The sequence below is a fragment of the Gambusia affinis genome, linkage group LG15 (genome assembly GCF_019740435.1).
Source record: "Gambusia affinis linkage group LG15, SWU_Gaff_1.0, whole genome shotgun sequence".
Lineage (NCBI taxonomy): Eukaryota > Metazoa > Chordata > Actinopteri > Cyprinodontiformes > Poeciliidae > Gambusia > Gambusia affinis.
The window spans coordinates 8,328,477-8,349,719 of record NC_057882.1 but is presented as its reverse complement, the minus strand read 5'-3'; the positions used below and the strand labels follow the sequence as shown (position 1 = coordinate 8,349,719).

The 21,243-nt window shown below is 39.2% G+C and overlaps 1 protein-coding gene across 1 annotated transcript in view; it reads left to right on the top strand.

The window, feature by feature from the left end:
• Nucleotides 1-20,418, top strand: part of jam3b (junctional adhesion molecule 3b) — a 42,055-nt gene extending 21,637 nt beyond the window's left edge. The window contains exons 2-10 of the mRNA XM_044140723.1: nucleotides 8,922-8,990; nucleotides 9,069-9,182; nucleotides 9,256-9,408; nucleotides 9,908-10,110; nucleotides 12,944-13,043; nucleotides 14,260-14,389; nucleotides 14,513-14,567; nucleotides 15,899-16,081; nucleotides 16,171-20,418. Of these exons, the coding sequence (XP_043996658.1) occupies nucleotides 8,922-8,990; nucleotides 9,069-9,182; nucleotides 9,256-9,408; nucleotides 9,908-10,110; nucleotides 12,944-13,043; nucleotides 14,260-14,389; nucleotides 14,513-14,567; nucleotides 15,899-15,934 (860 nt within the window). The 3' untranslated portion in view covers nucleotides 15,935-16,081; nucleotides 16,171-20,418. The remainder of the gene's footprint in view (nucleotides 1-8,921; nucleotides 8,991-9,068; nucleotides 9,183-9,255; nucleotides 9,409-9,907; nucleotides 10,111-12,943; nucleotides 13,044-14,259; nucleotides 14,390-14,512; nucleotides 14,568-15,898; nucleotides 16,082-16,170) is intronic.
• Nucleotides 20,419-21,243: the final 825 nt, after the last annotated feature.

The following is a 21,243-nucleotide window of genomic DNA, read 5'->3' as shown; positions in this document are numbered from 1 at the left end:
GTAACAGGCCAGTATGACTTAAACCTGCTGGTGGTTTAATCTTCCACCCATGTGCATACTTGTTTCATTTTTAAAGACTGTCATGTAACTAACTTTAAATTGATCTCATTATTTTTGTCTAAAGTTTTTTCTTAATTGATAGAAAAATTTTTTAAAATTATTGTCATGGAAATAGAAAACATTCTGATTACACTTTTTAATACGAGGCAAAAATGACAAAATTATAATTAGTGTAATAATCAATAACATTCTTTTTGAAACGCCAATGTTATACTATTTCTGTATTAAGTAGGTAATGGTGTACATTTAGCTTTTGATTTATGCCTCAAAAGAGCAGTTCAGTTTCTTTTTTGGTTCTAGGAATGTTCCATCGAACATGTAGACAGCAGAACCAAACAGCTGAGTGAGAAAAAACAGGCGAGGCTTCCATGAACACCTTGAAAACCAGGGTCTGGTCAGTGTCTGTCCAGCTAAATGTGTTGTGTACTTTGTTTTCACAACCAGACAGAGATCAGGAAAAAGAAAACATTGCAGTTCACCCTTCTAGTTTTACCACAAATAGATGAGAGGTTTTATTTACTGACACTGTGATGATCAAATGAGGCCCAGTATTTAGAAAAAAAAAAGATAATTGTTAGCCAGTCTCTGTATTCTCAGTATTTCCAGATTATTCATATTTGATCCACTAATCTGTCATTGTTCTAATTTTTGTTAAAACCCCCAACATGTTGCCATGTCGCATCTTTATCATGTTTTGTTGTCATTCTGTCAGTCGGATCAACAAGAAATCTGTATTAGCTGACCACATCTGCACAACATAGCAACAATTTAAGAACTACTACAAAATGAATGTATACTTCAGAATAAGTCTCTTAAAAATAAATGCATAATATTAAACTTTCCTTCACTTCCTAGTCTCATTATAACAACTTGTACTGCTATCAGTCAGTTTCTGACAGCAACTGGATTGCGGTTTGTGAGGTAGATTATGTTTTGATTTGTAAATGGTGCAGAAGACATTTTAGGCAGAAGATAGAAACGGTGTTGGAGGACATGGCCATTCATTGTCAAAGACCAGTTCCTCATTTTTTGATAACCAGTCACTGTTTATAATTTGGTTTGATCATTTTGATCACTGAATTGTATGCTTCTCTTGCTTTTAGATATCTCTTTAAAACAATCATTTCTAATTTTTACCTTTGTAAAGTATTTTATGTTGCATTTGATTGTATGGAAAATGCTATATAAATAAAGTTCTTCTAACAAGAACAAGAACATGGGAACATTCAACTCCCCCCTGGAGAACCTACTGATTTCCTGATTGTTACAGAGGATTGTAAGGTTTTATTGGTTTTCAAAAACTCTCATCCCAGCTCAGATCCAGGTTAGAGATGTTCAATAATCCATGGATGTGAAAAGTGTTCATATTCATATTCTGAATACAAAACAGCAGCATCAGACATTCCTGCTTTATTTTGACTATTTATTGTTGATTACTGGAATCATCTTTATAGCAGGTTGTTACTCCTTTGTTTCTCTCTTTTTCCACATCACCAGCTTTCAGCCAATAGAAAACATATACGACTCTGATCTTTTAGCGCCTTTTTAAAATCCTTCCCACATCAGTAATTTGCATCACTGCACCTAAATCTTGGCTGTTTTGGTCCTTCATATGATTGCGAGAATTCCATCAGATGGAAGAATGGGAAGAGGGAATGCTGCTTCCTGACTTCACAGGAAACATGTCAGCCTATGCCATTCATGCCGTGACACACCTTGAATTGAGCGGCCCACTCCACCCATGTTCAGTATGTAATACATTTATATGAAGGTTTAATATAGCTGCATATTTAGAATTCACTTGAGGTTTCCTGACTCTTGGAGCGATGCGTTGCTCTGGATTCAGCTCAGTGAGGTGGCATTTGCTTAGCAGCTGAAGGAACATCTGACACTTTTGTTTCTTGCGAGTAGCCATATGCTGTTTTTAACCTCTTGGCCTGTACACGCATTCTTTTTCATCACTTTATCTGTATTTTGTATTAGACTGTCCCAGATAGATCAGTGGCTGATCTAAAGTGATTAACCTACAGTGTTTAACCAACGAAAAACAGAAACATGTTTGTGCTTATTGTTGAGTATTCTTTACTCAAGCTCCAAAAAATAATGAGAATAATAATAATAATAATAATAATAATAATAATAATAATAATAATAATAATAATAATAATAATAATACTTTGAAGCATCTTACATCATTTCATTTCATTTCAAAGGATTTTTATCTGCCAGCAAACAGTGCTTTTCTGTTGACACAGAGCTAGCGGAGCCAAAGATTTTGGTTGTCACTGATCCAATATTAATATCTATATCCGTCCCAATAGTGAGAATAATTCTCTATCGGGTATTGGTGACAATGTGCCCAATCCACAAGGGCTGATCTATTCACTCTAACTCTATGTTTAGTGCTCTGAGCGAAGCCATGCTTTATCATTTATTTCACATTATATTTAGAATTTCTTTTTGCACTTTTCAAACTAAGACAGTCAGCCTGCTATTTTTGTCAGTTTCCGTTTCTTCATTATTTATTTTTTACACTGTTTCTCCTAAATGAACAAATTCAAGTTGGGTTGTTTTTATATGCTTGACCAAGCTTATGAAACTATTGGTGTTATTTAACTGTGCCGTACTGCTGCAGAGTTATTAAATACATTTGTAATTTAGTGCTTTTATATCTGTGTTTAAAATAAGAAACGTTTTAAGTCAATCCAGTTTTTCTGAACGGTGTTGGTATCAGCTGATACTAAACATAAGATATCTGTATCATTATCGTAAGTAAAAAAAAAAAAAAATAGTGGATCGTGCATTTATAGTTATAATTATTTTGATGAGGCATAATTTCTCATAGTGCAATGGAGCCCCATTACAATTGGCACACTAAGAGTTAAAAACTACCTTTTTAGATTCAGCTACAAAAATTGTCACCATTCCATGATTTAAAATGCGTTTAATGAGATGTCAGTGACACTGCCCCTTGCCTACCTATTGCTGGGCACTGCCAGTCACCTGACTGGAAAAAAACAAACAAAGTCTGCTGTTCTGGTCTGTAAAAACTCAGACGACAAAGCTTCTGAAACACAGACGCACCATTCATCAATCTTATTCAAATAATACTGTTTGAAACTAGAGCTGGCAAGTCACAAGCAGCATGTGTGCAAAACAGCTGACTGCAGAAAAGCTCACTAATTATACAGATAGTTATCCAATATTCAGCAAAATGAGCTCTTGGGAACTATTACCAGAGTTATAGGGAGTTCCAATTAATAAAATAAAATAAAGCTGTAATAATCCATATATTTTGTTATATTTACTACAGTTTTTCTGTTTGTATTTAAAGCACTGCTATACTTTGATGTGTATAATTGTGTAAATAGCATACTTCTCTGAAACCAAAGTATTTCTACTTTATACTATGTTTGAGAGGTTTGTAGTAAGTCTAATCTCTCGGAGCAGAGAGATAGAGGCAGGTGGATGTTTGGGAAAGATGTGTTGGGGATGGAGGCGAGTTGCTGGATGACTGCAGCAGTGACGAAACAACCCGGGGTCATTCCACATGCCAGCTCAGCTCTGAAGCCTTCCTCCTGTCTTCATCGCCTCGCAAGCTGACTGCTTTCATGAACGAACCGTTCTGGGGCCTGTTTAGTCACTTCCTCCCACAGCCACGGGAACAGGTGGGAAAAGCGAGTTTCGCTGGTGGTCAACCTTATTATGGTGGAAACTCTGTTACTATAGAAATCTCCCTGTGTTTCTATGGGAACCGGAGCATCAGAGCATGTGTCATGATCATGTTGCAGAAAAAGGCGTGCATCGTCACCGGCATATTTCTGATCCTGTTTTAGTTGGTGGAATGTGGGGGGTTTTTTCCGCTCTTCTATTACTGGAAGTTAAACATTTATACCCCTTGGTAGTCATACATTGAGGGAATAAAACTAGCGCTAGCTTGTTTGAGAGCATAAACATTTACACCTTGTAAAAGCAGCTCTGAGTGCTTCCAGAAAAACATTCCCATCAGAGACTGTTTCTAGGGATGACCATGGAAATCTCCACAGTAAACCTAGAGGAGAAACTATCTGACACATATCTTTATTCACATAAGATATTTAATAATAATAATAATAATAATAATAATAATAATAATAAAATAATGCTTTAAGCTGCTTCTGCTGGTTAGTATTAAAATAAATCATGGAAGCATCATCATTCTATCAATAGGAGATCCACAACAAATTGCATAAAAGTGACAGAGGCCCTAAAACAGCTCATTCTGGAAGGAGCTCTAAATAGGCAAACGTTAGCAGGTGAAATCTATATATTTCAGAATGATTTTGTGCAAGTGGATGTTTTGTATTGCCATAGACCTATTCTAACTTGTTCAGAAGGAAACACAATAACATCCCTTTAATAGTTGAACTAAAATATTTAGCAGAACATTTTTATATCATTGCAGGTCATTTTTATCACTACATTTACTTAATAATACTACGTATTTGCACATGCACAAAACCTTAATTACTTAAGTGGCTGCAATAACTCCACCTTTAAGAGGATTAAAAATAGATGTAAGATGTTATAGAGAAGAAACACCAAAGAGTCATGCTCTGAAGGTTTAACTGGAGAATAAAAACCACTGATCCCAGTGGAGTCTTCCTCAGCCGTCCCAGTCTTCCTCTCTCCCCCACAGCAAACGGCTTTGACTCGTCACCAGCCAAGCTACTTAGTTTGCCAGTGTTGAAACAGTGAAACAAGGCGCTGAATACGAATCAGGGGTATGTAGGCCATGTTGTTCAGGTAGCAATAGCAGTGGAGCATCTACCGGGTGTTCTCCTGTTCTGGCTCCAAATGTACATTAACCTGTTCTACCAATGTTACAGGAAAGAGTTACAGCCCTACTGTGGAAGTGTAGCCAAAGGTATATGGTACGTTATGTGTTGGACTTGACCTTGGAAACATCCTGGTTGAAGTGACAAACCACTCAGAGAACAGGGCATTATTTTATTGTGATGTCAGCCATATCTGTTGAGTAAAGGATGACTGTTTGTTGCACCATCTGCACTGATCAGGTTTAAATAGATGAAATAACAGATAAGATAAGAACCGTCAAAAATTATTAACAAAACAGTTTCGATGCCAGCTTTTGATCGCGCGTAAAACTGGCCGTAGCCACTTTGATGTCTTGAGTTTCCAAAGAGGCGTGGGAATATTCTCCACAGGCATGAAGTTTGGATGTTCCACGGGGAATATCACTGGTTGTTTAATTGAACCTTTCTATTTATGATGCCGGCGTCGTCTCGCAGCAGCAGCAGCAGCAGCAGCGTAGGAGACAAGTGCAGCATCCCAGGAGACGTTACCAAACAAGGAGGAGCTCATTACAGCGCGCCGGCACAGAGAACTCCTCCGCTCTGCCGGGCCTGCTGTATTATTCAGTGATGTAAAACTGAGAGAGTGGGTTATGAGGGCATTACACTAAGATTACAGAGAATAGCCTGAGCCCATCATAGAGTAGGCAAGGAAGATTAGAAAAAAAAAAAAAAAACAACTTTGCAGATTTGCAGATTAACACAACTCACATCTGTAGCGAACCAAGAAAGGAAAAGCGCTATGTAGGTCAGTGAGCACCTGCATGATTTAAATGCTATTGATCTGCACCTCTGTTTTGCATCTTGATCACAGTGACTGTGGACTCATCCCTGGCTCCATTAGAGCAGCACCAAGGAGGTTGTTTAAGAACAGCAAGAATACCAGCAGGAACTGAACTGGGCCCAGTCAGAGAAAGGTGCTTGGAAAGAGAGCGGGAAACGCCCCTCCCATATGCTCATCAGCACTTCCTGATATTTTACTGGATTTGTGTGCTGAATTGCAAAACACTTGCAGGGAAATGCTGAAGGTATTTTTTGCTGGATGGTTACTTTAGCCGTTTTTTTTACATGAATCAATCTGATCTTCAAAAATTTGTTTTTGCCTTTTTTATGTGTTTTATGAGGGTGAATAGGAGGTTTAACATCAGAGCAGAGTTTGGATTGACTAGACACTAGAAATCCAGCTAACATATTCTGAAAAATGTTTATACAACTAACATTTTTTAGGTATTTTACTTATAATCAGTTAAGATTGCTTTGGAATACAGAGCAGAGGACCACATGCAGAAATTAATCATGAATTGGTATAAATTTACAATCGACTGATGAACTACTACATTTTGGTAAATCAAATCTGTACACAATGTGTGTGCAAGTTCTAGGGCATAGTGTTACTAGCGTAGCTTGTGAAGATGTCCTTTCTGTGCCTTTAAATAATAACACAAGGATATATTTTTTCTAATCAAGGGAAAGAAGTATGCCAGAAGCCAGTCCTTTTGAGTGGGGGCTTAATGTGATTTCCTGCACAGCTGTTTTCAAGGCACATCTCTCTAGTTTTTTTTATCTCCATGTCAAGCTCACTTAGGCACCTAATCTGCTTTAATACTGACTGAATAAAGGAGAAGTGTGTGGACTGGGAGGACACTCCAGTACTTGTGTCAGAGCAGAGGGGAAACTGTTGATGGCTTTGTGTGTAAAAACAAAGGTGGACAAAATTTCTATTTCAAAATACAGCTGGCATTCAGAAAGTCACTTTGCCCTGGACATACTACAGTATGGTGATGGCAATAAAAAACTTTTACATGCCAAACATTTGCAAAACATTTGTAAGTAAAGTAGAACTGATTATGGGAGAGAAATCTGAGCAATAAATCAGTCAATGGCACAAGTTCATGGTAGACAAAAACGTTAATGTTACCGTTAGAATATTTTTACATGTTAAATTTATTTTTCTATGTTTATTTTGATAATAATGTGACAACATGGAATACAAAGATGCTAAATTTAGTAGCAGTTTTCAAATAGACATTCTTATTAGATAGGCAGAAAGACAGACAGATAGTTAGACAGATAGAGCGTGATAGTTGTAGATTTAACTATTACACTTGGAGCCTGAGAGTGTACTTCTCACAGCAACAAACATTAATTTCTTTGTTCAATAGTTAGATCTCTGTTTCTTTTATTATTATTATTGGGTTGAATACTAAGGCGGAAAAACGTCACACTATAAGGGTGTCACATCAGTTGAAATTGATAATTACTGATTAGTTTTTTGTTTTAAATATCCAAAATACTCCCAAACTGATCACTTGACCTTTCTTCTTTTATACACAAATTCCTCTCAAGCTGTTGTACTCATTTTCTGCTTTCACTCCACGCTGCTGTTTTTCTTTTGTTTTTGTTTTTTGTAGCAGTTAAGAGGTGAAACCCTAAACTGCTGCTGTGCATTTGTTTTTCCCCTTAGTGAGCACCTTTTTACACTAGTATTGTGTTGTGGCTGTGAGCATCAGCTAAGTCTAATCTTCTATCTTGTTATGATCTTGGGTTAGAGCCTGGGCTAATCAGCTTAGACTGTCTGCTTTAACAGGTGACCGAATACACTCTGCTGCGTATTCAGATGCCAGTTGGCTGAGGTCACTTTATCCCTGTTTGAGTGCTTTCCTTTGAATCAGAGGGCTTAAACCTCCCACCGCTCATTAGAGGCTGACTGCACCATTTCTACTGGAGGACATTCACTGGTAGCGTCACACATTTGTGGCCCATTCTGTTCAGGTTCACATCCCTGGCCTGAAAGGACCACCAACCTATGAAAAACATATCACAATATTGTCGTTTCATATCAGTTAATTATTGATTATTTTTGAGTTATAAATATCTAAAATGGTGAAAAAACATTTTAGAAAAAGTCAAGGTGACTTGACTTTTTCTGTTTTATCCACATTTTTTTCCTTTGCTTTCCATTTTTTATGTGCTATGCGGTTCTGGATTGGCGTTCAGTGAAATTATTGAATATTCAATCCGACATATTATATATTAATATTGTCACCTTCCTAATATAGTTCTGGCCTAAGTAATTTTTTGCCAAATGTCTTTTTTTTTGTCTAAGTGATCTTTTTAGGTCATTATTTTAGGACAGTGACAGTATTGATCATGTTTATCTCCATATATGTTAATGATTGGTTCTTCAGCCCTTCCTACACCTTGTAGTTCTGGTGGTTCAGGTCCGGCTTCACCGTCACTTTTTGGGGCCCGGACTCTCCAATGCTTGCCTATCCAACGTATCCTCGTTGTGAAAGCAGCATCTTGCTGATATGAATGTTCAGTAGAAAATAGCCTGACGGAAATAGATTTTCAGTGACCCTGCATCCAAAAGCCAGGCCATCATTTTAGATCTCAGCCGATCTAAGTGTTGATGAGCGCGTACTTCGGTTAACAGTCATGCAGAAATGATTTCCACGAATTTGTTCGCAGACCATGGGCTGTCAGGATGATTCAGCAGAGGCCCCTCCCATGGCCCCCATCCTTCACATCTTTCTGGGGTGTTTATACACTGTTAGTCCCACATGGACAGCAGCATCAGGCCCAGAGATAGACAGTGAGGAGGGGCGGAGGAAGAGAGGCTCGGCAGGCGGTTAAACAACTGCCATGGTGAGCTCGCCCTGAAAAGGCCACATGCCTCCCTGCGCAATTATCCACTGTGCATAGAAGCAACACCCCAACCTTCCCCCACCCTCAACTTCCACACTCACCCACACTGACATGCAAACACTTGACTGGAAGACGGACAGTAACAAAGCAAGGAGAAATACTTCCGCCTGTCCAGATTGTTCCACAGATTTAGACTTTATGTTCCCTTTGATTATGTTTGTGAAATTGAATACAAGCATGAAATCCATCCCCAGGGAGGGTGTTAGACCAAGGCCAACATCAGCGGAATTGGGCACGCAGCACGAGATCATCAGTTCATCATGAAAGTCTTATGTTGCCTTCCTGATTGTTGTGTTGCAGGTTACTTCAGTGTGTTAGCAGTGGTGCTAAAAACAAGCGAGGAATCCCCCTCCACAGACGAATTTAACAGTAAGCGCTTATGACCGAACACACAACCCGAACTGGCCTGGAATGAACTCGTCACCTGGTGTTTCTCTTCCTTTGCAGGGGTTGAGTTGTCATGTTTGATTGATTCCATATCCACAATAAATCCACGAATCGAATGGAAAAAGATCACCAACAATAAGCCGAGTTACGTTTACTTCGACAGGAGGATCTCGGGTAAGGTTCGACTTCAGCTGCTGCTGTTTTTTTCTGCTGGTTGTTGTTCAACTTTTTTCATCTCTCCCGTCAGGTGACCTGGAGAACAGAGCTGTGATCAGAGAGCCGGCCACGTTGGTGATTACCAACGCCACGAGGTCAGACACAGCCAAATACCGCTGTGAGGTCACCGCCGCTGATGACGCCAAGTCATTTGACGAGATTGTGATCGACCTTGTAGTGAGAGGTATTCCGGCTTCCTTTCATCCCCAATTGAACTCTGTGTGCTTTTGTTGGAAAACAAAATAAAATCACATGAAACGTATAGAAGGAGCCGTTACTTTGCCCTTAAAAGGCAGACTTCACACTGCGGATGCTGTAAAGTGAAACCCTGTTGTAGGTCGCACCGACCCGGGTGGCATACTCTCTAGGATGCGTTCAGAACTGCCCAGCTGCAAAGGCGTGTTCTGGGCTATAAGAGGAAGGCTCTGAAACTGCATCTGTTCTGAACTGCAGTGCTAAAGAAAGCTTGCGCCGCGTGTTTCGGTGACATTTTCTGGCTGATTTTCGCCAGGGCTTGTTAGTGGTGCCACTTCCGTGACCCATGAGTTTTTGGTCTTTCTAAAGCTTCAGGCTGATTTGTAGGCACCGAGGCATCAGTTTGTTTCTCCTCGGTGATGCTTTTGGAATGTAAAAGCTCAAGATGTACTGTCCTGATTCGTGTCATATGTTCTGTGCCACCACAGTGAAGCCAGTGGTGCCAAAATGCAGCGTTCCAAAGTCTGTGCCTTTCGGGAAGTTAGCTGAGCTCAGCTGCGTGGAGGACGAGGGCTTCCCCAAGTCTCAGTACCAGTGGTTCAAGAACAGCGAGGAGATTCCAGAGGACCCCAAGTCCAGTCCCAAATTCCTTAACTCCTCATACACGCTCAACACAGGAACAGGAACTCTGGTCAGTATGCGGGTGCATGTGTTTTGGGCAAGGACACACAAGCAGGGCATGGGCGGGGCATTGAGGGGACAGTGGCCTAACGCCCAGGGGAAGGGGCAGATATTTTAGGGAGGCAGTCGAGGAGCTCGGGCCGCGACAGGAATCTGCTCTCCTCGTTTGCACATTCTTCAATTCTAGGTTAGTTTCCAGCACAGCTTAGACTGCTGCAGTCTCAGCCATCAGATGTGACACAGCGCAGTCAATTGCTCTTTGTCTCAAAACCAGGCAGAGCGGTAAGACGAAAGACATTTCCTTCAGCTCTGTCTCACTTTCTCTCCTAACCTGTTATCCTGAATTCCAGTCTTCACAGAAAAAGTAGCTGTAAAGTGTTAAGAACAAAGTCAAAGTAACTGCATTCCCATTGCAAATGGGGTATTTGTGGACATTCTGCCTATGCCACAAAAAACATAATTTTGCGATTGCATCGTTTTCATTAAATGAGAAATTAAATTAAAATCACTTTTGAATAGCCTTGTTCGCGCAATAAGTTGTTAAAAATCATGGCAGTTTCATGTCGCTGTCATTAAAAATCATCATGAAATTGTTTATAACAATTTCATGATGATTTTGTAAACATTTTACAGCTGTAAACATTTTCATGAAATAAATTCATAATTCAGCCACGGCACTACCGCTCATCATCTGTCAGCCATCAGAGGAGACATCGCCGTCTCATTCAGGGGTTGCTGCGACAAACCCCTCATACATATGTGCCATTTTGGGGAATTTGTCATTTGTGATTTCACAGAACCACTAAAGATTCAACATGTTTGAATGACCGAACTTTTTTTGAACTGTGTAAAGCTGTGAGAGCTCTGGTGGAGCCGGCTGCTTTTTACTTTCACTTGAATAAAAATATGTTGAAGTAGTTCTAGTGTTACTTGTGTACAGCTTTTTTGCTACTCTTCCCAACCTCTGTTTATACCATGCCACAACTTACCTTACATTGCATTATGTAGAAGGAAAATAACACTCCTGTGTTTCCACTATGCAACATTTATGAATTTAGTGTTATTGTTGTGAACAATAGTAAAGTGAAATGCTTTAAAAACGAAGCAATTGTACCGCGGGACACAGAATTGCAGAAATAAAAGCTGGTATGTGCTGCAAGCTGGCTTTGAAACAGGACACTTGTCTTCAGATGTCAAGGTAGTCATGAGTCAGGACGCATAATGCAGGAGAACATGTGTTAGATCTGTTGTGGTTTTAGCCTGTCTCTATGTCGCGTAATCCCAGACTGACATGCTGTTCCGATCTGGACTCTATAGTGGTTAGACCATCTGTTGCAGGACTTTCTTCTATTCTAATGGCTAAAGTTAGTTGTTTTATTTTGACTTTGTGTTGGAATCATTAAAACACGTTCCTATTGGTACTGTGTCACTATTAAACTTATTAGTGTACCCGGTCTGCACACGTAATAGCAGAAAAATGGGACGAAAGCTGCAAATTGAGTTAACATTGGTGTAATAAATAAATGTTTGACTTTGATTTTGTGAAACAACTGTAACTACGGTAATACAAGCAATGTCATCAGAAAAGGCTTTGTACTAGGGATGCGATTTTTCAGAGAAAAAGAAATGGCATCGGCTAAAATCTGATCACCAAGCTTTTTAAAGCTTGGTGATCGGCCAGAAAACTGCAATTGGTGCATCCCTACTTGGCACTTTTATGACTGATTCGGAGCAGGACAGACCAAGGAGCTACGATGCTACCTTTGGAGATAAACAGCTTGTTGCAGGAAGAGACTACCAATAAAACTCCTAAGCACCTGTGCTCTCTTCCTGGTCAGCCATGCCTTTGGAAATAGCTAATCTGTAATAATTTAAATTAACATAAATAAATATCTTTACTTGTTTAATACACGAGTTCCACTTTTTGAATCTAATGACAGAAATAAATGAACTTTCCAATTTATTTTTATTGCTAATTAAAATTCTGACGGTCCATGTCAGAAGCCAGGTTAACCTGCACTGTAGGGCTTGTCAAAGGTTTCCAGATGGGTCCACATGTTGCGCCAGCTGTTGATGGCTGGCAGTCACTGATGAGATTCCTCCAGAGCAGAGCTAGATGGAGACGTGCACAATCCTAAATTACCTTTCTGAATACTGTTGTTATTGACAAAAGTTAAAATATTTGTTGAAAATCTTTAAATCTAATTTGTTGCTCCTCTTTTTCTCTCAGACTTTCAGACTGCTTTGCATGCTTGAAAGGAAGCAACAGATCGTAGCAGTGGAAAGGTTGATGCCAAAAAAACTGAAATATTGTTGACTTCATGCTGTCAACAGTGAAATACTAATCAAATTGTCTGATGACAATAAATTGCTGAGCACTATTTATTGAGATGTATGTCCATCTTCAGATGAAAACTAACTGGGCTAAAAACTGTTTATGCTAATATATGTATTAACCTTATTACACTAAATCTTGTAGAAATTAGCATTAGAAATGGTATTTTAACCAAATTGCCACTTTATCAAGAAAAGTGAGCAGATAGTCCATGTCTCTCCAATTTTCCTATTTATGTTTACTTTAAACTAAATTAATCATCTAAATATAACTTCGCCTGATTGACAAGTAGCATTTGGTCTATTAGTGGATAACATTAATAGGGTGTGAAAGTCACTGCTTGTTCTTTGGTAGTGACTGTCAGTACCAAGCGAAGCCAGAGTCTTCATTCGGTAATGTGTTGAGATGTTCTTAAATTGTCTTCAAATAGTGAGCGACGGAAGAAAGGAAAAGTGCAGTCGCAGCAGGGGCCTGTATTATTCTGACATGTTTCACCCTCTCTGTGCAGAGATTCACTTCAGTCATAAAAGAAGATGCAGGCGAATATTACTGCCGAGCGAAGAACGATGCAGGACATGCTCAGTGTGCACCCCAGAAGATGGAAGTGTGTAAGTGTTAACTGTCTTCATCAAACTGATCGTGTTTGTCGTCATTGTAAATAATCAGTCAATCAGTCATGTTTAATTTTAAAGCACATTTTGGTAACAAGTGCTTACCGTCGTGAAAACATAAAAACAATCATACAGTCACCGATTGCGAAGCCAGTAACAAGCACTACGTCTTGTCAGGTGCTACCATCAAAATCCTCAGATATGTTCATCGATGCTCCAAGGTTAAAGGGCTAAAGTAGCTCTGAGCAGACTGGTTTTCAACCTTGATTTAGCCTTGACCTGCGTCAGTGCATCAGCTATTTTGCAGTTTTCTGGTAATTTGTTACAGATTTGTGGTGCATAGAAGCTAAATTCTGCTTCTCCATGTTTGGTTCTGGTTCTAAGAATGCAGACCATAACCAGGAGACCTGAAAGGTTGATACGACAACAAGTCGTTAATGTATGTTGGTGCTAAGCTGTTCAGTGAAAACTAAATGTGTATTCTCTGGAAGAACTTTGGAACTGGAGCGTTGTGCTTTGTCTCCTTGGTTTAGTGGGAACGTGAGCAGCAGCGTTCTGGATCAGCTGCAGCTGTCTGATGTTTTAGGCAGGAAGACACTGTTGCGGTGATCAATCCGTTTAAAGTTAAACACTTCTAGATTTTCCTGGGACATCCTGGAAATGCTCCTCAGTTGATAGAAGGCTGACTTTGTAACTGTCTTTATGTGTCTCTGAAAGTTCAGGTCTGCGTTCATCACTACACCCAGCATTCTGGCATGATCAATACCTTCCAGCTGTCATAAAAACAGAAGCTGTGTGCTGACTTTAGATAGTTCCTCTTTAGGTCCAAAGATAATATCTTCAGTTTAGAGAAAAATGAAAGACTGAAGGAACTGATTTAGTCAATTTAGCAGTTGGACAGTAATGTTGTAAACTTTTCATTTATATCTGAGAGCACTACATCATGTAATGCTGCTGAAACTAGTTTGTATTGTTTCACAGGTATTGTTTTTGAGTAATAAGATTGTAACACTGATGTGCATCGTGGCCTTTATAACACCTGACAGTGTCAGTTATTTAAAAAAATGGTATTGACCAAAATCAGAATTGGCAGGTCAGGCTTTTTAAAGATTAGTGATTGTCCAGAAAACTGCAATTGGGGCATCCCTAAAGTTGTTAGATTTATTCTAAATGTCATTTCTGATTTTCCCCTCCCCTGATTTAACCTTTGCAGATGATATTGACATTGTGGGGATCGTACTGGGAGTGCTGGTGGTGGTTATTGTGCTCCTGTGTATAACGGTGGGAATTTTCTGTGCATACAAACAAGGCTACTTCTCCGGTCAGAAACAGACCGGAAACAAGTAAGATGCCCAAATATACATGGATGTCACCTCAACATCCACAAATATATTCTTTTATTTTAAATTAATAAACACTTAAGCGAGCCAGACTACAACAGCTGTGCTTTGATTTGTGTTTGCCAGTTACAAGGTTCCAGCCAAGGGAGACGGAGTGGACTACGTCAGGACAGAGGATGAGGTTTGTACATCCAGCCTACAGAAATCATCCTCAGTAAACGATAGCTTGTTGAAACTGGCCCATTAAATACATCCCAGGCTCAACAAACACTGACAGCCTCAACAGTCAAACTAACGTGAAACCAGCCTGTCAATTTTAGCTGTTTCTGAATAATAACTGCTTAGGATGGTGCAGACTGGAACTATGACCACATGACACAGCTTCGTGTCAGCTCTGTCCTTCTACTGAGCAGGATTACTATTGCAACAACACATTATCAGTAGGGTAAAACTAACCTGTCTCACAACGGTCTAAACCCAGCTCCTCAGTCATACTAAGATGGCAGGGAGGTGATTCTGGTCTGGTTTGAATGTATTTTGGGAAATGGACTAATAGCTGTGAGGTCAGGACCTTTAACACTTACCATTCTAAATTAGGCCTGTAGAGTTTCAGAAGGAGTTCTCTCTAATTTTTCTAAGTGGCAAAGATAATGACGACTGTCACATCTTTCCATCTTAGTGTAAAATAATGAATTTATGAATTTTGGGCCATTGCTTTGTGTAACTTCCAATAATAATATTCTGTAAGTGTAATCAGAAAGTACACAGTGTTTCCATTTGGGTATATTTTAGGAGATAAATTTGTTTACGTAAGCTATCAGGTAATAATGCAATTGATTATTTGAACTGTATTATAAACTATAATATTTAGAAGTACAATCACTTTTCTAAATGTTATTTATTAACCTTGCAGATTATCTTTATAATAGTTTAGCCACAATGATCATTAAATATCCATTGCAACTCCCCTTCTCAGCCCCTTCAGACTAGCCAGCAGCAATTAGCAAACACCTGGTTATAGGGGCAACTTTTAGAGCAACTCTGTGAAAAATGAAATTAAAGGGTTAATTGAGGAGGGATGTTGTGATGACTTCTTGATTTAGAAAGAGCAGGAGTTTTTAAAGAGACAGACACTCAATTTCAAGATGCTGAATTTCAAAGTATAATTTCTTTCGAGTCATATTTTATATATGCAGCAGTTTTATAACAACTGGAGGTAACATAGTTACTTAACTGTGATCGAAGATGATGCTGTGGGCCTGCAAATTCATAATACTGCCCCTTTAACTATGAGGAATTTCCACATACATGTATTTAAAACATGACATTTAAAATTAGAAAATGTTAAATGTCATGTTTATATATATATATATGTTTTGTTTTTTAAAAAGAAATGTAAACTTAATGAAATTTAAGACCTGCTTAAAGGCTGTTCATTTCAAATCTCACAAACAGGCCTCATCAGATCACATATCCTAATTTACGGAATATGACTGCATGTTCTCTCCGCAGGGGGATTTCCGACACAAGTCTTCATTTGTGATCTGATGACGAAACAAGGACAGTGAGGGCTGCCGCGCACCGAGACGTGACACGCGGGCCCCGCCCTCCACGCTGCTGGACCGCCGAGCTGCAACAGGCTGAGCTCTGGGGGTCCCAGCGGGACTGAAACCCAACCACTCAAACTTGCCAAAGGTGACAGGAACTCGCAGGCCACAAGATGTACAAAATATTATCACCCTCATTTGAGTTTTGTTTGCTAAATTATGGTTCTTTATTTCCAGTCATTGCATGGTTTTTAACATAAACTGAGGAGGCAGGAAGGAAGCATCTCTGATGTGCCAGGTAGAAACGGAGGAGGCAGTCTATCATGTCAACTTTCTACTGTAAACATTTAGCTTTTGTCATTTGTATAACATTTGTTTTCTACTGTTGAAACACTATTTTTGATGGAATATATTTTAAAATGCCTATAGATAAAAGTTTACTTTTTTAAATATTTGTAATATACTAACATGTGTGTAGGGTTTTTGTTTTTTTTCCTTTGGTTGTGGATAAAAGTTTGTAACACTTTAACCACTTTGTGTTAAGCTGTAAGCATTCTCACCTTCTCAAAAGAAAGACTTGCTGCTTCTACATCCAGAAGTAAACCCCGATGGCCGCTCTCACTTACTGAGTCGCTCCACCCAACCCGCGTTAGAGCGACAAACTTCCACGTTCGTGTTCGTAGATAGTCTTAGCGAGAGGCTTCAGTGAGCGCCAGTCCAACGCTGTAAACGCAGTACCAGTCGGAGCTGCGTGTTTTCTCATTTTAAGTGTCCTTCAATGCTTACAGTTAGTCCTGTGTGTATTGCAGTTCCTGTCAGGATAGAGTTTGCCGTCGTACACCGCAGTATGTGTTGAGTATTACGCCATAGCAGTGAGAGTGACGATAACACAGGGTTTGCAAGTTAACCTTCCAGAACCAGAGGACCCAAACAAAACTGCTAAAAAGCTAGATGTGGTACCGGCGGGGTCTCTACGCCGTCTGGGAAAGTCTGGGATTTGATTTCAGTGTTACCGAGGTCTGGAGGTAAACAGAAGAAATTTGTTTTTCCAGACTTTGTTCCCCATCCAATTGACTAAGCATTGTTTCTTCCCTCATGTCTTTTCTAGGCCTGTCACAATAACACATTTTGCTGGACCGTAAATTGCCCCAGAAATTATTGCAATTGACAATAATATTGTTGGTTTGAGTCAATTTTCAACTAATTTGTTGGCAATGGCCTAATAATGCAAGTTCGCAGGCTTATAAACTTTAATTTAGTACAGAACACTGGAACTGAAAGATATTGTAAATAGACAAAAAATAAAACACAACACTTAAAAACAATAGATGAAGCAAGTGCAACTAAAACCATAAATTTACTTGATTATGATGCCTCCACACAAAATTGTCCTTCAAAAAATGTTAATCATCAGAATTGAAACTATTAAGCTCGTTTTAATTTATCATGTGATTAATGGTTATTGTGACAGGTCTGATCTTTTCCTCCTTCTCCTGTTCTCTTCCCTTCAGCCTTTCATTCGTTCCATCCTTCCTCCGTGTTTGAAAATCATAAATATCATCTTAAAAAATGAACATTGAACTGCAGTATTCTACATTTGAAGTAAACATTAAGAACTAAATATGGAAAAAGTCTGGAATTTCCAGAGAAAACCTGCGTAGGAACTCTGTACTTATTTTTAATTCTACTAAGAAAATGACGTCTTTGAAAGACGACTAAATAATGAATTTAACAAGAGGAATAGCTCATCAGAACCCAGTACTTTAACTAGACTCCACCTTATCCAAACTCTGCGTACTAACATCAAACAGCTCTGCTTAGTAGCTTTCATAGTGCACAAAGCTAAATATGGAACAAAGACTGATAAAGCCCAGGGGCTGCACCAACAATCCTTCAATCTGGGAAAAGTCTTATTCTGGTTTGAACAAACCAAGGGAGCCCAGAGATGCTGCTGACACAAATAACTAAACACAGAAAGAATGAACCCGGTTTGTATCCATACTTATTCACAAAATGGCTGTCTAGTTTGCCAGCTGAGCCAGATGAAACAGCAGCATCTTCTGTTTTCTTAGATTCCTCTTTCAGGTGCGATCCTGTCCTAAAGCCTACAGCAAGCTCCCTCTGGGAAAAGTATCAGCCAGGCATGAAGGGAGTCACTTTAATTCCTCTGTCGCATTATCTTCCTGCTGATGATTCAGATAAATCAGATTTAACTGGAGTGAGAAGTTCCTCAACTAACATACCAGAAAGCTGCAAAAACACAAAATCTTACCAAGGATTTTTGGTCCACGCTCTAGTGCAAATATCTTTGAACTAAGACAAAACTAACTTGCAACAGAGGAGCTTTTTTGATGGATTAATATTGTTGGAAAAAGTAGTTTCATGGGAAAATGTTACGTTAATATTTCCTCATGTGAACGTAACATGGGAAAATGTAGTTATAAGGGGAAAAACCTGCCAGTGGAAGTGATACTTTTTCATTAATATTAAGGAATTATTGTCAAGCTCCTGTATTGTGCTTAAAAGTTACTTACATGTTATTTTTGTCTTATTTCAAGTGCACTAACATACTGCATTAGAAACCAGACCATTCCTGGTAGGAGTTTGTTTTTCACAGTGAACCCTTGAATCTGTTGGACTGAGACAAACATCAACAGACACGTGTGGCTTCAATTATATTTCTACTTGGAACTTATAATTTCCGAGTTCCAAGTCTGAGAAATAAAGTGAAACTTCCTCTCTGAAATCGGAATTTTAGCGAGGAATCTTGACAGTTGTTCCCCAACCCTAAATAGAAAAAAATAAATAAATAAAACCTCGACATGCTGCTGAAGTTATCGCTTTTAACTGGGAACATCATCATTCCCAGATCCAAACTCCCAATGAAGCGAATCAAATGCAGAAAAAGCCTTTTTAGACGCCCAAATACAAAGAAAATTTTTTTCTTTTGTCAAAAATGCTTCAGACCCTGTAATTTCAAGCTGATGGTTTGTTTTGGTGCAGCTCAGCCTCTACAGCTTTAATCATAGCTTGTTCTCATTCCACTCAGCGGAGCGTTACGTCACAGTGAATTGATTCATTTGGGGTCTGGATGGTTAACACTTGTACTGATTGTAAATAGATGTTTTCTTTTTTTCTTTCTTTCTTTCTTTCTCCAGATTATGTGAAGGAGTGAAAACGCGTTTTGTTTTGTTTTTTTGTTTTTTAACTGAGGCAATATGAAACTCTTTCCATTAGTGAGACTGAAGAACATTTCGGGTCAGCTTTTGTTCCGAGCTCTTTGTCCATTTTAGTTTTGCAATCTGATCACCTGCTTCAGTGTTTTCCAGAAAGAAGGCCAGCTGTGATCATCAGAGACGGCGAATCAGCTGAAATGTTAACTTATTGTCAGTCATGGTAGAGACGATGTGCCCGACTATTTTACACCGTCAACATGTCAATCGGGTTCCTGCAAAGTTGGAAAAACCTCCGGCTAAATGCGCAAGTTGAATTTATGAAGATGAAATTCCCCACTTTCACATTTATTGTCACCAGACAAAGGCTAGAAAATACAGAGGATTTTTTTAAAAGTTGGCTCTGGAACTACTAGATTTAAAACCATAAGCAGGAACCCTGTGTCTAAGTGTACTCTTTTCCCAATAAAAAGTGGGACAAATACGACAAATCAACATTTTTCAGCATGCTGCTGCAGAAATCCCCGCTCTTCATTTGTAAAACAAACAAAAAAGTTTATTCCTCTTAAGTGCCTTCCGCCTTCAGACCCGTCCCGTGTCACCGGAGACGTCTCATGGCGTCGTCGGAGGTTCCCTCGCCGTTTTACCCGCAAAAGCTTGAGAGGAATGACGCTCCTGCAAACTCTGCTTTCCCTCTTTACATATCTGATCATTTGTAAATATTTTCTTTTCTTTTTTTTTCATGGATTTGAAGATATAGACATGTTGAAGTAGAAATTGATAATTGTTCGTGCCTATATATTTAACTATATATAGTAGGACAGATTTTCGGGGAGTGACGACTGCTACCCAAAGGCACTCCGGCTTTACAACAAGTTTCCTTTCCACCCGCCGCTGCGACGCTCACCCACATGATTTCATTTGCCAGCCCGCCCCTGTTCTGCTGCTCGCTGCTGTAAACACCGCGCGCAGGGATAAAACCAGACTGTGTGTTCACTAGTATGACAGGCAGGTGGAAATGAGGCAGAGTTTTTTGCCTGCAGGTGGCTCTGAAGGAGTGTGTGTGTGTGTAGCGGCTGGGACGATGTGGGCTGTTTTTTTTTTTTGTTTTCACATCATGTACACGTGGAAGTGACGCTTCCCACTGTGTGATAAAGAACATGTCACCTCTGCCGCCTGTCGAACATGACTCTGAGCTACCTGGGCAAAGAGGGGATCGTCTTTAAAAGAGTCTCTGGGTTGCTTTTGTTCATTTTAGAGCAAACTGTTTGTGATGAATAAAACTCACTCCTTATTTTCCTGGAGAAACATATTTGTGTGGTTTTCTGTTCTTGTGTGCCAGTCCCCAAAGTGTCTGGTTGTTTCTGTTTAGAACTGCTTAATGTCTGTGAAAACCGCCAACTGGAGGTGTCCCACACTGCGTATTTAAATTTAGGTAAAGCAGGCCCAGTATTACCGATATCGATACAGATACCGGCATCGGTATCGAGACTTTTTATTATTTAGGGTTAGTAAATCATCAAGCCTCTGATCCTGAGGTGTTTTTCTGGTTTTTCCTTTGGATTATTATTTTTTTTAAAACATGGGACAGAATTTGGACAAAGTTTAATATGATGAACACAAACGATTGAAAAACTAACCAAATCTGTGATGTGCATAATTTTTCTAAAATTAGAGCAAAAATAAATTATCACTTCCGAGCTAATCAAAACAAAAATATTTTTGGAGCTAGATTTGAGGAACTAGAGTGCAAAAAAAATGATCAAATTTCAAGACGGAATCAGAAACTAATGTGTTGATCTCACCCCAGTAGTATCGATCCAATACTGATACTGACTTGGTATCAATATTATCAATATTGTGGATGAATCTGCTCACCTCTACCGACAACCACTTGTTGAATAAAGAAATCCATTCATAGAGAAAGCAAGCGAGTAAAGAGGCACATAAAGGACCTTGTATAAATATTCATCCCTGATGTTTAGTCATGTTACAACAGTCAGTGTATCATTTAAATAATGTTACATGTGTGTATTTCCAGGCACATAGTGTTATTTTAGATCACAATCAAGTAACTATGTCAACGTCAGTGGTTATAAAAACGCTTTATACATCAAATATGAAAGAAATTTGACTT